We start from the raw sequence: 15,523 nt of genomic DNA, 5'->3' as shown, positions 1-15,523 counted from the left end.
CTACAAAAGCTAATATTATACAGACACAAAATAGGGCTTAGTAACAAACGTTTATGTTGTGTCTTTCCTAATGTGAACTATTTTTATTTTCGAGGTTTTACATCTGTTTAAACAAGTGCAAAACGCACTTTAAATGAGGTTATGAAGACACAAGTGTAGCATAAATTAGCACAATGTTCAAGTATTGGACACGTAAAATGCCCAAAGCACCAGCGATGTTGGCCTTGTGTCTCACGTCAGTCTTTGTTTACGTGGCAATACATCGTAATTTCAAGTTGGTCTCATCCAACAAAGCGGTGACCTTGAGTTCAAGAAGTCAAATAACGTCGGAAACCACAGAAGCCAAAGTTTTTGAGGAAAAAGCTCTTGTAAATGATGAAATGTGCCAAGGACTTTTGTACGGCACGGCTGCTGGGAATAAAACAGCCCATTTGCCCGATGATACAAAGGATCAGCAGGTGTTAGATGTCATGCAAAAGGGATGTAAAGAATTTAAGAAAAGGTAATAAATCAATACAAATTCAGTGTTTTTTTAAGGTGTTTTGGGGGACCGAAATGGTCCCCCAAATTTCTCCAGCGGTTTCCCAAAATTTGCCAGTAGCCGAATAAATAATTCGTTTAAGCAAATATGGCTATTTTTTGGTATTTAAATGAAACACTTGCGGTCTCTTAAAACTACTTAGCGGTCACCCAAACCAAACTGTTACATCTTATTTGCCAGTAATTGCAGATTTCTATTGATTCCCGCATTTCCTCAGTACAACTTGTGTTGTAATCTATGGCGTTGTGTGACGTAATAATCGGCTGCCAGTTTTGTGTGATAACGCAACGTGGTTCAGTTCTTTTTTGTTGCTGACTTCCGTGGAGCACGGTGCTGCGTCGGTTGAATTAGAAAAGGCTATTTATTGTCGTGTTGACGATTATTGGTGAGTCACTTTGTACATATGTGTTTAATGACTCCAAAATGTGAATTATTGTAATGAATGTGAACTTAACCGCAATGACCTAATATGTCATTCGCTTTGTAATAGTTGTACTGTACGTGTAATTGGGTTTAGACAAGGTGCTTAAGTTGCATTTTGTTTACGCAGTATTTCTGTTTTATCTTCACGTGAAGCGTGACTTATTCTGTACTGTCGCCCAACATAGCTTGGTAAGAACTGTGTGTGACGTCATAAAGGCGCAGTGTGGTGATATATGTTATTGTATGTTTAGGTGTGTACCAGTAATTGATGCGAGTTGAATACCCGTGCTATTTACTCTCTCCGGTTACCACAACAGTTGGTAAGATTTGTGCTATATTTCTGCATTTAAAGCGCAGTGTGTTAATGTCATGCTTTATGCAGAAACCGTTTCCTATACGTTTCCTATTCGTTTTCATCGTCCTACATTCAAAGAATTCGCCTAATAAGATCAGCAAAACATCTATCTGTGTGGACTGGTTGTTGGAGGCTATTAGGAATCGCGTTTCAATTCTCTCCTCGTGTGACGTTCCGCGCTATAACCGGGGCGCGTTCACGGGACGTTACATGAAAGTTTCAACTGTTTGTTGAAGACAATTGCAGTTGAAATCAAGTTTCAACTGCTTCTTAAAATAAGTTTCAACTGTTAGTTGAACAGAACAATACAGTTGAAATCAAGTTTCAACTGGGTGTTGAACACAATCTGCAGTTGAAATCAAGTTTCAACTGCTTTTTGAAATAAGCTTCAACTGTGTGTTGAAGACAAGTTTAACCGTTTGTTAAATATTTAAGCGGTTCAAAGATGAGTCAATCAAACGTCACGACTCCTGATACGGTCGCTGATTGTCGTCGACGTCTCAGTGAACAGTACCTAGTCGCCGAGTACCTGATGAAGGACCACCACAACAAGCAGATGCTCGAGACGGTATTGGTTGCGCTTGAACATCTTTTTGTCGATGCTGTTGCTGCCTACGAGGCGCATCCTGATCTTGCCGAAGAACTAGCAAGCGTGAGAAAAAACAAGACCGAATTCGATGACCGTGTTTCTCACTGGGTTCGTGACGTAAATTCTTTATCTAGCAATGTTTTACCTATTAACATAGCTAGTCCGAGTGGAAGCGGTGATAAGAGTCCAAAGGACAACGACTCGTTCTGCGGACGAAGTAGGCGCTCGAGTTCTTCGACTAACAGTAGAACTAGAGTTAAAGTAACGACACAGCTCGCGCGTCTTGCTATTCAACAGACTGCGCAGAAGCAGGAGCTGGTCAGGCAAACGGAAATACTACGCGCAGAAGAAGACAGACGACGGGCCGAAGAAGAAATCCGTCGTGCTGAAGAAGAACGGCGCCAAAGAGATAAAATAGAAATGTTGGAACTGCAGCATCAGCTACAAGCCGCAGAGATTGAAGAGAAGGTTTGGGACGAGATGTCAGGAAACACGGAGTACGTGACGGTGAAGGAAGGTTCTGGTGAATCGACCACGCCTCCCCTGGAGGAGCCGCTCGGGGATCAACGTCGCGTGTTGTTCACGTCACCGCCTGTCACGTCGCAGAGAAGCCCTCCTGACCAGCGGTATGTGGTTGACTATGTTGCTCCGTCAGATCCCCTGTCCCAATATGCGCCTAAATTTAAATCTTCGGTTGATGAGAAAGGTTCTTTCACCGCAACAAACCCAATTGTAAATAATTCTTGTATATATGGTTCAGTCAAGCCAACTGGCGTACATGACAATGAGATTGCATCGCTTGTGAAGCACATAAACAGACCAAAGCCTAAAGTTCTCGTTTTTGACGGCAATCCAATGGACTATTGGAAGTTTGTCCGCAATTTTGATTCTCGTATCGACGACAAGGTCGATGACGACGGTGCCAAATTGTCATATTTGGCGCAGCATTGTGATGGCAAAGCCCGTAAATTGATTGAACACTGCTTTAGACTAAAGGTAAACGGGTACCAACAAGCGAGACAGTTACTGTACGACCACTTTGGCAAGTCACACATAATCGCTCATGCATGTGTGAGGTGTGTTGTCAACGGTCCAGAATTGCGACCGAACGATGCTGCTGGTTTAAGCGAGTTTGCGCAGTCGCTGCGCGATTGTTTACTTACACTTTCAGACATTGACGAGCATTCCGAGATGAATAATTACCCTACGTTGATTGCTGTTGTGAATCGTCTACCGTTTAAGATGCAGGAGGCTTGGAAACGGCGTGTTGAGAAAATCCTCAGAGATACTGGCCGTGAACCTTTGTTTGAACATCTTGTCGACTTTGTGGAAACTGAGGATCGGATTGCAAATTCGTTGTTCAGCCGCATGCTCGATGAGCATCGCAACGAAGCTAAGAAGGCGAAAGGTAAAAGTAGTCATGTAAAGGCTTCCAGTCATGTCGTTGTAAGCGAACAAGAATCTAGGCCGAAGGTTCGTGCCGGACCTTCCCATTTTCCCACTACCCCGTTGTGCCAGTGCTGTTCGGGAAACCACGTGCTTGCTAAGTGCGAGGAATTTAAATCCCTTCCTTACCGCGATCGTCTGCGCGTCACCCGGCGCCGTAGACTCTGTGATAATTGTTTCAGATTTGGGCACTTTGCCACTAAGTGCAACAGCCCCAAAGCGTGTACCGTGAGGGACTGCAATGAAGCCCATCACACCTTGTTGCATCCGCCAGAGAAGAGAGAGGACGAGTCTCCTGTCAAAGGACCTGCGCTGGAACGGACAGTTTGTTCGGTTGTGTCGGCGATTGGAAAGGACTGTCATGCTTCCTCTGGTAGACAGAGCGTCAACTTGATGATGGTTGCGGTCAAAGTCCGTGCTAACGGTAGGGCTGTTAATACATACGCTCTTTTAGATACTGGCTCGGGCATTACCTTGTGCGACAAGAAACTGGCAGATAAGCTTGGGCTGCAAGGTGAACCTAGCAACGTGACGCTTAAAACGATCAACGGGGACAGTCGCAGGCGCAAGGGCAAAAGAGTAAATTTATCTGTTGCTTCGCTCGATGGCTCCACAACTGTGGAACTTCCCGAGGTGTTCGCTGTTGATTGTCTGCCTATTGCCGCCAACAAGTTTCCGAGAAACGCGGAATTGGATGCGCTGCCACATATCAGAGACCTGTCATTCCCACAGGTAGATTGCAGTGAAGCTTTGTTGCTCATCGGGCTGGACGTTCCAGAGGCCTTTCTCGTGCAAGAGGTACGAAAGGGAAAACCGAAGCAACCTGTTGCATTTAGAGTTCCACTTGGATGGGCATTGGCAGGACCTGTCTCTAGCAAGTCAACCGATTTGTGTTCCGTCAACTTTACTCAAGTTGCCGATGATTCGCTGCAAGGGAAGTTAGAGCGAATGTGGAAGACCGACTTTCAAGACACCAACCCCGACGCGATGCCTATGTCGCGTGAAGACAGGTTCGTCTTGGATAAAATGAAAACCAGTGTGCAATTTAAGCAAGGTCATTACGAGTTGCCGTTGCCATGGCGCCCGAACGCACAACCGCTTCGGTGCAACCGGGACATGGCGCTAAATCGTTTGGGTTCTTTGGAACGTCGCATGAGACGCGACGCCGTGCTACGCGATGCGTATACCAAGACGGTGCAGGGTTACATAGCTAAAGGCTATGCCGAAGAAGTTCCAGATGAGGAACAGTCAGCAGAGGTAGTATGGTACCTGCCGCATCACCCTGTTACAAATCCACACAAGCCCGGAAAGGTGCGGGTAGTTTTTGACTGTGCTGCCAAATACCGCGACCAGTCGTTGAATGATGCTCTACTCCAGGGTCCGGATCTGACCAATTCCTTAGTAGGAGTTCTTTCAAGGTTTCGGATGGAAAAGGTAGCTCTCGTGGCCGACGTGGAGGCCATGTTTCATCAGATACGTGTGAAGACGACAGATTGCGATGCACTTCGGTTCTTGTGGTGGCCTGATGGCGATGTGTCGAAAAGGCCCACCGCGCACAGGATGCTTGTTCATTTGTTTGGAGCAACTTCTTCACCTTCCTGTGCGAGTTTTTGTCTTAAACAAGCCGCTGATGATTTGCGAAGCGAATTTCCTAATGAAGTCGTCGAGACTGTAGAAAATAACCTTTACGTTGACGACTGTTTAAAATCCGTGTCGACTGAAGCAGAAGCAGTTCAGTTGGTCAAAGGTATCTGTGCACTTCTTAAGAAGAAGGGATTTCGGCTAACCAAGTGGCTTAGCAACAGCGAGCGAGTTCTCGCGTCCATTGATGAAGAGGAACGGGCTAAATCGGTGAAGGAGCTGGACGTGGATGGTTCCTCGTGCGAGAGGGTACTTGGCGTTCGATGGAACGTTTCTTCGGACGAGTTCGGTTTCAATGTCGATGTAAAGCAGCTTACAGCCTACACCAGAAGGTCAATCCTGTCGGTGGTAAGTTCCTTATACGACCCTCTTGGCTTTGCAGCGCCTGTGATCGTGGTGGCAAAGACGATGCAAAGAGATCTCTGCAGAAAGCAGCTGGGATGGGATGACGTTCTTTCCGATGAAGACTCCGAATCGTGGGCAAAATGGTTGCAGCAACTACCGCGGTTAGGAGACGTCGTTCTGCCAAGATGCGTGAAGCCCCACGATTTTGGTAAGGTGCGAAAAACGGAATTGCACCATTTTGCAGATGCGTCATCTACAGCTTACGGTGCGGTGACCTATCTGAGGCTGGTAGACGAGCGAGGACGCATTCACTGCTCGTTTGTAATAGGCAAGGCACGCGTTGCCCCCCTGAAGACATGTTCGATTCCCCGCTTGGAGTTGACGGCGGCCGTTGTTTCAGCCAAGTTGGATCAACTTGTGAGAAAGGAGCTGCAACTGGACGAATGCCAATCCGTGTTCTGGACGGATTCGACTGCGGTTCTTCAAAGTATTCGCAACTGCAATAAGCGCTTTCCAGTGTTTGTTGCAAATCGCTTGGCCAAAATCGAGGATGTTTCCCGGCCTAGTCAATGGAGACACGTCAGCACCAAGGTAAATCCAGCGGACGAGGCGTCTCGTGGACTCAGTGTGAATAAATTCCTTAGGTCCAGCCGATGGCTTACTGGACCCCAGTTTCTCTGGGAGCAAGAAGATGGATGGCCTACCTGTCCGGACTTGTCCTCATTGCCAATCGAATTTCTTTTGTTAAAGAAAGAAACTCAAACCCTTTGTCTGGTCGCCAGCGAATCCGCTACGGATCGACTCATTGCCAGATACTCATCACTCAATCGGCTGAAAAGGGCTGTAAGCTGGTTGCTCAGATTCAAATCGATGTTGATGTCAAGGAGGTTTCCTGCCAAGTATAAAGTACCTACTGGGCAACTGACCGTTGTTGAACTCAAGGCTGCCGAGCTTGAGATTGTAAAGTATGTGCAGAGACGAAGTTTCCCAGACGTTATGGCTGCGATGTCAAAGGCCAAAGGCGAACCTGTTCGTTTACCAAAGAAAAAGAGGGCTCTTGGAAAGCTTAACCCAATTTTTGTCAATGGAGTTATGAGAGTTGGTGGAAGGCTTGAGCGAGCATGTGTCGAGTTTGATGTGAAGCATCCGATGATTCTTCCATACGACCATCGATTTACAGACCTGGTGATTATGCAGCAGCATGACGAGGTTGGCCATTCTGGAATGGGACACACGTGGTCGTCTCTCAGGCAACGCTACTGGATCATCAAAGGAGGGGTAGCGGTTCGTCGTGTTCTCGGCAAGTGTGTTTCCTGTCGACGAAGAAATGGCTCTCTGGGCAAACAGATGATGGCAGACCTTCCTGCTGCGAGACTGCAGACCGATAGGCCGCCGTTCTCAGTGGTCGGTGTCGACTACTTTGGACCTTTCCTTGTGAAGCAAGGACGAAGTGAGGTAAAGAGGTACGGGTGCATCTTTAGCTGTTTCTCCACCAGGGCCGCGCACATCGAGATAGCGCATTCACTGTCTACGGACTCCTTTATCGGAGCTCTCCGACGTTTCATCGGTCGTCGAGGACGACCAGACCAGATCTTCAGCGACAACGGCACAAACTTCGTTGGAGCTGAGCGCATCCTGCGCGAAGAACTAAACCGGTGGAACCAAAGGCAGATCTACAAATATCTGCAGCAACGTGATATTGCCTGGAGCTTCAATCCTCCCACTGCCAGCCACATGGGTGGGGTTTGGGAGCGAATGATACGCTCTGTGCGCAAAATTCTCAACGCTCTGATTTCGGAACAGACATTGTCCGATGAGAAACTGATGACACTGATGGTGGAGGTCGAGGCCATCCTGAACTCTCGTCCCTTGGTTCCGGTGACGTTCGATTCGAAGGATGATGAGCCCCTTACACCAAATCACCTACTGCTGCAACGTGCAGCGCCGAATATGCCCCCTGGACTGTTTACGGGGAAGGACTGTTACCATCGTAACCGTTGGCGCCAAGTACAATACTTGGCCGACCAATTTTGGCGACGATGGTCGCGCGAGTACCTGCCGACGCTAATGCCCAGATCGAAGTGGGCAAATGGACATTCTAATTTCGCAGTCGGTGACGTTGTGCTTGTAACGGATGATAATCAGCCCAGGAGCAAATGGCTTCTGGGTCGCGTGACCGATGTGCTTCCTGATCGAAAGGGAGTAGTGCGCCAGGTGGTGGTCAAGACTCACACTGGTGCCTTGAGACGGCCAATTGCAAAATTGTGCTTGTTATGCCACGACGACGCGTTGCGTGATTAGTTGTGTGTTTTTGTGTTCGCAATTACTGCCGATGTTTGTGTGTTGTGTTGTAAATGTACTCCTTGGATTCGTACATTGTGGGGGGGTATGTTACATCTTATTTGCCAGTAATTGCAGATTTCTATTGATTCCCGCATTTCCTCAGTACAACTTGTGTTGTAATCTATGGCGTTGTGTGACGTAATAATCGGCTGCCAGTTTTGTGTGATAACGCAACGTGGTTCAGTTCTTTTTTGTTGCTGACTTCCGTGGAGCACGGTGCTGCGTCGGTTGAATTAGAAAAGGCTATTTATTGTCGTGTTGACGATTATTGGTGAGTCACTTTGTACATATGTGTTTAATGACTCCAAAATGTGAATTATTGTAATGAATGTGAACTTAACCGCAATGACCTAATATGTCATTCGCTTTGTAATAGTTGTACTGTACGTGTAATTGGGTTTAGACAAGGTGCTTAAGTTGCATTTTGTTTACGCAGTATTTCTGTTTTATCTTCACGTGAAGCGTGACTTATTCTGTACTGTCGCCCAACATAGCTTGGTAAGAACTGTGTGTGACGTCATAAAGGCGCAGTGTGGTGATATATGTTATTGTATGTTTAGGTGTGTACCAGTAATTGATGCGAGTTGAATACCCGTGCTATTTACTCTCTCCGGTTACCACAACAGTTGGTAAGATTTGTGCTATATTTCTGCATTTAAAGCGCAGTGTGTTAATGTCATGCTTTATGCAGAAACCGTTTCCTATACGTTTCCTATTCGTTTTCATCGTCCTACATTCAAAGAATTCGCCTAATAAGATCAGCAAAACATCTATCTGTGTGGACTGGTTGTTGGAGGCTATTAGGAATCGCGTTTCAATTCTCTCCTCGTGTGACGTTCCGCGCTATAACCGGGGCGCGTTCACGGGACGTTACACAAACCCTGAATACAATTATAGCTTTGTTGCCAAATGTACATGATGCATACCCTATTTCCTTTTGTACATGATGCATACCCTATTTCCTTTTGTACATGATGCATACCCTATTTCCTTTTGTACATGATGCATACCCTATTGCGGTTTTGTTGAAGGCGGTAGAATGTTGCTTCAATTGCTTGTGAGGATGTCTGTCTGTCGTCGCTAACTGTTTCCTTAGGCTGTTAGAAGACTCGCGCAGAACTCGTAAAGCGGCGATCTGACTTTATTAACGGGACGGTGTACTAAAAGTCAGGGACTAAGAGGCCAAGATGATAAACGTAAGAGTAAGGGGGCGAAACGAAACATACAAGGGATTTTAAAGAATACAAACACGTGGCACGAAATACATTGAAGAATAAATGCCGGGACACTAAATAACACGAACAGGTGCACAACAAGATACACAAGTGTCTTGACACAAGTTACTAAAGGAAACAGCGACGAGCTTATCCTCAACACACTAACACACAACGAGTAAATCCAAAACACGCGGGCGGTACGAAGCAAAATGCACACAATCTTGGACTCTTGGAAGTTATATTTTTTAATTCACCATTAATTATACATGTATTGTTTTTTCATCTTGTTTGCTACAGTTTTAACAGGGTAAAAATCATTACCTTGTGTATCTAACACAGATATTTATTTGAAATCAACGAAAACGACACTTACATCACAGAAGATGAAAAGAATTATCCGATAGCGTTCAGTATTCTTGCCCACCGCTATAGCCATCAGCTCATCCGACTGCTAAGTGCAATCTACGCACCACAGAATGTTTATTGTATTCACCTGGATACCAAAACACCTAAGCCAATGCAAAAGCTGGTGGATCAGCTGAACTCCTGTTTTCCAAACGTTTTCAGGTGTGCCAAGATCAATAAAATATATTACTTGTGTTTACCCTTTGTAGTGACTAAGAGGAAAAAATACGTTCATTTTACCTTTAAAAATTAAACATTTTTTTCTGAAAACGCTTTTGTTTTATTTAACTGATGTAAACAATAAAGTGAATAAAAAAATAATTTTGGACATTCAAAGTACAGTTGGCCTTTCAAAACGAAATTACAGAAACTATAAAATTAAACAAGTACCCAAGAAAAAAACGAGAACATTTCTTCAAAATAAGGACAAACCTCAGGACATACCAACACGGACTATTTTGGTTTTTAAGCTTCGCCCATCTTTATTCAATTTGTTGTGTAAAATTTTGGTGTATAGGTCCAGTAAAAGCGAAGATGTGGTTTATGCCGGATTTTCTCGTCTTCAAGCGGACATAAACTGTATGAACGATCTGCTGGATCACAAAAACAGCTGGGTACATCTCATCAACCTATGTGCACAGGTAGGCTGTTTTGTATCGCGTGGATCGTATCATTAGACTTTATAATCAATTCACAACATAATTGTGCCTTGCCACATGGGAATGCTTGGGAGACCGGATTGATTAGGTGTGACGCCTTTAATGGTGTACTATGATTTATATAAAATCATATATATATATGAGTGTGTTGTGATCGCTGGTCTACACGGACGCTTCAGAGCAGTATGAATACATTCATCTTACCTGAGCAATAGTCGAACTGGCGATCCCCTACTACAGGCAAACGGTGCTTGTGATTCGACTTTCAGCGGGTTCACCACTGAGCCCGTGCAGCTCAGATGGGAGATCTCGAGTCCCAGAAAGATTCCTTTAGTGGGTTCGAATTCCAACTCTGGATATATTTTTCTAGCTTGTGCCTTGTCATGTAGGAATGCTTGGCAGATCAGCTTGATTTGGTATGACGCCTTTCATGAGTCTGACTTATGATACATTCCATAACTGTTAAGTTTTTTCGGCGTACACTGGGTGTAAATACAAAAAACGGCATCAAGATTTATCTAACGCGTTAACTTTGTTTTCTATGTACAGGACTACCCCTTAAGCACCAACTTTGAGATTGTACAACAGTTAAAACTGTTGAAGGGTCGAAACGCGATTGGTGGTCACCTTCCTGGAGAACAAGATTTAGAACGAACGACATACGTGTACAGGTATAAAGATATACTATTTCTAGACAACAAAATCATACGTAAGGTTGTAAAACGCATCGGAATGGAACAAAAGTGACAGAAAACTTATTGTAGGAGCCAGATCCCTACATTTTGTATTGGTTTGCACAGAGTTGTAAGTCGGGCATAGCTTTTTGAGTTGGTTTTGATTTTACATTTTAAAAGCGCTTTGCTGAATTCAGGCTAGAATTATAACTTGCGTTATGAATTTTACTTTAGTTAAATGTACATGCGAACAAAAAGTATTAATTTATTGTGTACAGCCCGTACATCTATATGTAGTATAGACCTGAATCTAAACTTTAATTCAGAGAAAAACTATTTGGGATTTGTATTCGAAAGCGTCCCGAATTCGAACTTCATAAAGCAAATCTCATTAATTTGTCCCAAATACCAATGCAGGTGCCAACAAAATGATTTGTGTATTAATACCATTGTAACCAGACTTAAGAGTTTAATTATCTACATGTGAAAGGATTTACAATTTAGGTGTAATAGTTTTTTTTATGTCAACCAGAATCCACAACATTACAAACAAGAACGGAAAAGTAGAAAAATCCATCATGAAAACAAGTAAACTCAAGTCTCCGGCTCCACATGGCATTACAATTTACAAAAACCTTGCATACAATGTCTACGCTCGGACGTTTCTGAAATGGGCGTTAAGAGACAGTAAAAAGGCCAAGGATTTTCTGGACTGGTCAAGGGACACCTACAGCCCCGATGAGCACTACTGGCGTTCCCTGGAAGACCTAAAAGAAGATGTCCCAGGAGCCGGTTTCAGAAAAGATCAATGGCAGGTTTCACGTTACATACAATGGGGAGGGTCGCCAAAACCTTGTAAAGGTGAGTAAAAATTTCTAGGTATAGCCTACGCCCAGTGGTAGGATCCAGCCGGTTCGCACCGGTTCTATAGAACCGTCTCACGAAATTTAATGAGATCAGTGAACCGGTTAGCATTACTGGTTACAGTGAATGGACTTTTTGTAACTTTTTGTAAACCGGCTAAAAAATATGACTTTTGTGATAGAACCGACTGACAAAGTATTTGAATCCCACCACTGCCTACGCCCTATGTTTGTTTGTTTCAATTTATCCTCGGCAACGCCTGAAAGCGTTACATATGTCAGTGGTTCTTGACATTTTGTACTTGCAAATCTACTTTACAAAATTTTCAACACAACGCGATACCCGTCCAGCATATGTTTACAAACATAGAAACGACAACCAGAATTCATTTCGCATAATTTCACTATCAAAAGTCAATAAGATAGTCAGCGCTTTAATTGAGCAGCTAATCAATAAAATCGCTTTCCCTGAAAGGGGCGCATATGGTTTTTGTCTGTATTTTTTGTCTGACGAGTGTTTTAATCGTCTTCACATTTACACACATGTTAGTTAGTTATCCAAAGTTTGACCCCGAATGACCTAGCGGTCCATCCACAGGCACCAAAACGAGCAACATATACAAACAGCTAAGCTTACTAAACTACAGGATCACAACTACTGGTTTCATACTCTGTTGGTTGGTTCATTGTAAAGTATTTAAAATGATTTTGCAACATTTAGTTGGACTTTCGCTGCGCAGCATTCAAATTATTGGTTTCCAAACATTTTTTTGTTATCGCGGCCCAAAAAAGGATACGTTGTTTAATGCTAAATATCTCAGCTAAAGCTTGATTTAACCAAAAAACACCAGTTTTATAAAATGTTGCGCGAACAATTGTCATCGTTTGTTACGTGTGAATAAATTAACAAGTATGGTTTGACACTGAAGACTTGTACATTTGACCACACTATGCACGTATATTGTCCCTTTCCACAATCTGAAATCAAATAAGATCACAGAAATACCTAAATAGATTTGGCGAAATACATTCATTGATAAACTTTGTTGATGCGAATTAAGTTCTCTTGAGTTGAGATGAGTGTTCTCGACTTCCTTAAAAGTGCTTGGCAACCCCTTAAGGGTCCGACTCACAGGTTGGGAAACAATGCGTTATATGGTCACAAAGAGTCCGCTGTAGAGCTACCGATTTTATTGTAATTATTAAAACATTTTTTGTAATGTATTAGCCCTAGTGCAATTTTATGTGCAAAATGATTTAGCAGGCCATACTGATACAAACCAGTGAAAAAAATCGGAAAAAATGAAAATGAAATGTATATTTACAACTAACCATTTCATGATGTTATTTGTTTCGTTAACCTGAAAGGTTTTCAGTCGGCAGTTAATTTAACATGTTTTGGAAGTAAAATGTAAAGAAACAAAAGTTTCTGATATTTCCTGACAAAAATGTAGCAAATACGCCTTGGTTTAAATTGTTTTCACAGGGTTACATGAACACGCATGTTATCTAGCAACAAACTGTTAACAAGGCCACACACAATGGATTTACTTACAATTTGTTTTTGCAATCATTTTGCAGGCTTAGCTTGTTAAGAGAAATGTGGGAATAAATTCTACCAAGTGGTAAACAAGACGAAAACTTTTTGATCCCCAGCGCCAAAAAGTTTCAATCAGCAAAAACTTTAAGATCAAAAACAAAACCGCTTGCGTTTAGAATAAACTGCAATGGAGATGTGTATAGACTATGTGTCGCAATTAAATGCATGATATCACATTACGCCAGGACCAGACCCATTGAAGGGGTCATACCAAAAAGCCGTTCACCAGGCATTCACAAATGACAAAGCGTAGGTTGGAAAAATCATGCAAAGCTTTCTCTAAATTTATTTAGTTTTGAATTCAGCTGCTACATTTTGGATTTCCAATTATTTCATATTTGACAAAAGCATCCATTCCCACAGTATTAATCACACAGCATTTTCCTTTTCGCAGGTTACTGGCGTCATTATATTTGCGTCTTTGGATCACGTGATCTCGAGAGGCTGACGAAATCGCCGCTGATGTTCGTCAATAAACTGGATGCGCATTTTGATTCACGGCCAATAGCGTGCTTAAGAAAGTGGCTGGATGAACGAAAACGACGAACGTTTGCCGTAAACTCTCCGAAATTGCCTTTACTACCGTGATGATATTTTTCGTTACACTGTTTGAAACCGACGGGTTCATATTTATAACGTTTTATTTATAACGTTTTAAGTATGGTGATAGAGCTACTAACGTAAGAACTTACAGTAGCCAGGTTTCGGGATTTCTGATAGGTGGCGCAACGGAGCATAGGCGCTTACGGTAACAACAATTGCTGATTTAGCAAATTGCTAACTCCGTTGCGTCACCTATCAGAAATCCAGAAACCTGGCTACTGTGAGTCCTTACGTTAGTAGTTCCACCAAGTATGGCAATGCAGACCACTGCTCTTCAGCCTGTTTTTCTATTCTTTTTATGCATCCGTTGTTAAATTCCATCCACTATTGTGAATAATATCACAGTTAGGGAGTAGTGGGGCTGGGTTTAGGACATGAATAAACCTTCCGCAAAAAACTCAAATGTGACACTTTTAAAACAACGAAACTGTTTTAAAGTTGTGGTATGTACTAGTGATGCACCCACTGCAAATTACTCACACTTGCAAACTTTTGTGTTCATTATGTACCCTGGTTAAATAACACTGAGTTGAAAATGTCGCACGGGAATGGTTGTAGACGTTTTTGCGTTTGTCTTCATTTTGTGTTTAAACTAATCAAACCAAGTTTGTTTAAGAAGCTAACTTTCTGTAGTTCGACATGCTTAATAGGAAACCACTTGTTTTTCAGGCCTACTGTTATATGGTTTAACCATGCCACACTGTGAACGAAGACTCTGGTAATACTGACTTTGCATTGTGTTTTATCTCGCAGAAAAACTTAAAATTTCAATGTGGTACATGTTGAAAGGGGGAAAATAATTCTACGATCTTCACGTAAACATTTGGTTTTCATGTATAATGAGTGTAAATATGTCAAAATATTTTAAGGGAATATCATTTAAGTCAGGCCGGATGTTATATGTGCATTTGTACCTTGTAAACTGAAACTAAAAGTGAAGCTTTATTTCTTGTCGCAATTGTAATTTAGTGTTTACAACCGGGGCCCTCAAAGCTATTTATTTCGTGCAATTTTTATGTTCTTCCTCTATTTTATAGTTTAGTTGGCATGGTTGGTTTAGATCAGTGGTTCTCAACCTTATACAGATCGTGATCCTTTTTAAGTAACCCCTGAAACCATGCCTCAAAAATTGAAAATGCGTACCTAAACACAGCGCCCACTATCCACTCGCAATAAATCCAAATTGGAAAGATATCTGCAACACACGTTTAATTCTGCGCATTAAGAAAGAGAAGAGTTATGCCACAATGGAAAGATAGCCTAAAGTATTTTGGCAGATGTTTCTAGCCACCCTACACATAGAATACAGGTAGCATCCGTTGAAAGGATAGCAAATTTGTTTTTGATCAAGATCGCTGCGCAGATGACAAACAGATGAGAAAAAATCTACGACAAACCAGTTCGTTGAACCACAAGATTAAAGCTGAATCATCGGGACTTTTACAAACCCTCGGGCGGTTTTGTTCGCAAACCTGCTGCAAATTTGCAAGGTCAATGTTGAAACGTGATATTTTCACGCAGCAAATGGTGCAAAGAATAACCTCAAAAAATAGAAATGCTATAAAATAAGAATTCGACCAAATCGTGATATTAGGCTGTACTTACTTTATTCACATAGGACTTTTTTCTATAACTCTGCGTGTTGTTTTTCAACGTTGATATTACTCTGTCATAATTTTCATTGACACAATCAACTACAGGACAGCAAACTGTCAGGGCGGTTAATCTTTCATAGATCGTGATCCCGTATAAGTACTCTCCGAAACCATTCCCAAAAAATTGAATATACGTACCAAAACACGCACAGCGCCCACTTTCC

General features: G+C 42.8%; 2 protein-coding genes across 9 annotated transcripts; both read left to right on the top strand.

The window, feature by feature from the left end:
- Positions 1 to 98: 98 nt before the first annotated feature.
- LOC145232489 (N-acetyllactosaminide beta-1,6-N-acetylglucosaminyl-transferase-like) lies at positions 99 to 14,898 on the top strand. Its single transcript, XM_080097122.1, has 6 exons — positions 99 to 502; positions 9,240 to 9,467; positions 9,823 to 9,946; positions 10,514 to 10,635; positions 11,171 to 11,499; positions 13,496 to 14,898. The coding sequence occupies exons 1-6, from the start codon at positions 174 to 176 to the stop codon at positions 13,687 to 13,689; spliced, it is 1,326 nt and encodes a 441-aa protein (XP_079953248.1). The 5' UTR covers positions 99 to 173; the 3' UTR covers positions 13,690 to 14,898.
- On the top strand, positions 511 to 8,456 carry LOC145232488 (uncharacterized). 8 transcript variants are annotated; one of them, XM_080097121.1, is made up of 3 exons: positions 512 to 926; positions 1,216 to 1,284; positions 1,755 to 8,456. In XM_080097121.1, the coding sequence occupies exon 3, from the start codon at positions 1,765 to 1,767 to the stop codon at positions 7,639 to 7,641; it is 5,877 nt and encodes a 1,958-aa protein (XP_079953247.1). In that variant the 5' UTR covers positions 512 to 926; positions 1,216 to 1,284; positions 1,755 to 1,764; the 3' UTR covers positions 7,642 to 8,456. The 8 variants fall into 8 exon arrangements, 3 of the variants coding, with proteins under 3 accessions (XP_079953247.1, XP_079953245.1, XP_079953246.1); XM_080097119.1 differs by having other exon boundaries at positions 1,092 to 1,284; XM_080097120.1 differs by having other exon boundaries at positions 512 to 1,153.
- Positions 14,899 to 15,523: the final 625 nt, after the last annotated feature.

This window comes from Phallusia mammillata, chromosome 6 (assembly GCF_965637545.1).
Source record: "Phallusia mammillata chromosome 6, kaPhaMamm4.hap1.1, whole genome shotgun sequence".
Taxonomy (NCBI): domain Eukaryota; kingdom Metazoa; phylum Chordata; class Ascidiacea; order Phlebobranchia; family Ascidiidae; genus Phallusia; species Phallusia mammillata.
This window is presented reverse-complemented; position numbering and strand designations above follow the sequence as displayed.

Excerpts from the sequence above, each read along its gene's own strand:
- LOC145232489 (XM_080097122.1), top strand. The coding sequence starts at position 174 with ATGTTCAAGTATTGGACACGTAAAATGCCCAAAGCACCAGCGATGTTG. Across the intron at positions 503-9,239 it reads TGTAAAGAATTTAAGAAAAG|ATATTTATTTGAAATCAACG; the intron begins GTAATAAATCAA and ends TATCTAACACAG. Across the intron at positions 10,636-11,170 it reads CGAACGACATACGTGTACAG|AATCCACAACATTACAAACA; the intron begins GTATAAAGATAT and ends TATGTCAACCAG.
- LOC145232488 (XM_080097121.1), top strand. The coding sequence starts at position 1,765 with ATGAGTCAATCAAACGTCACGACTCCTGATACGGTCGCTGATTGTCGT.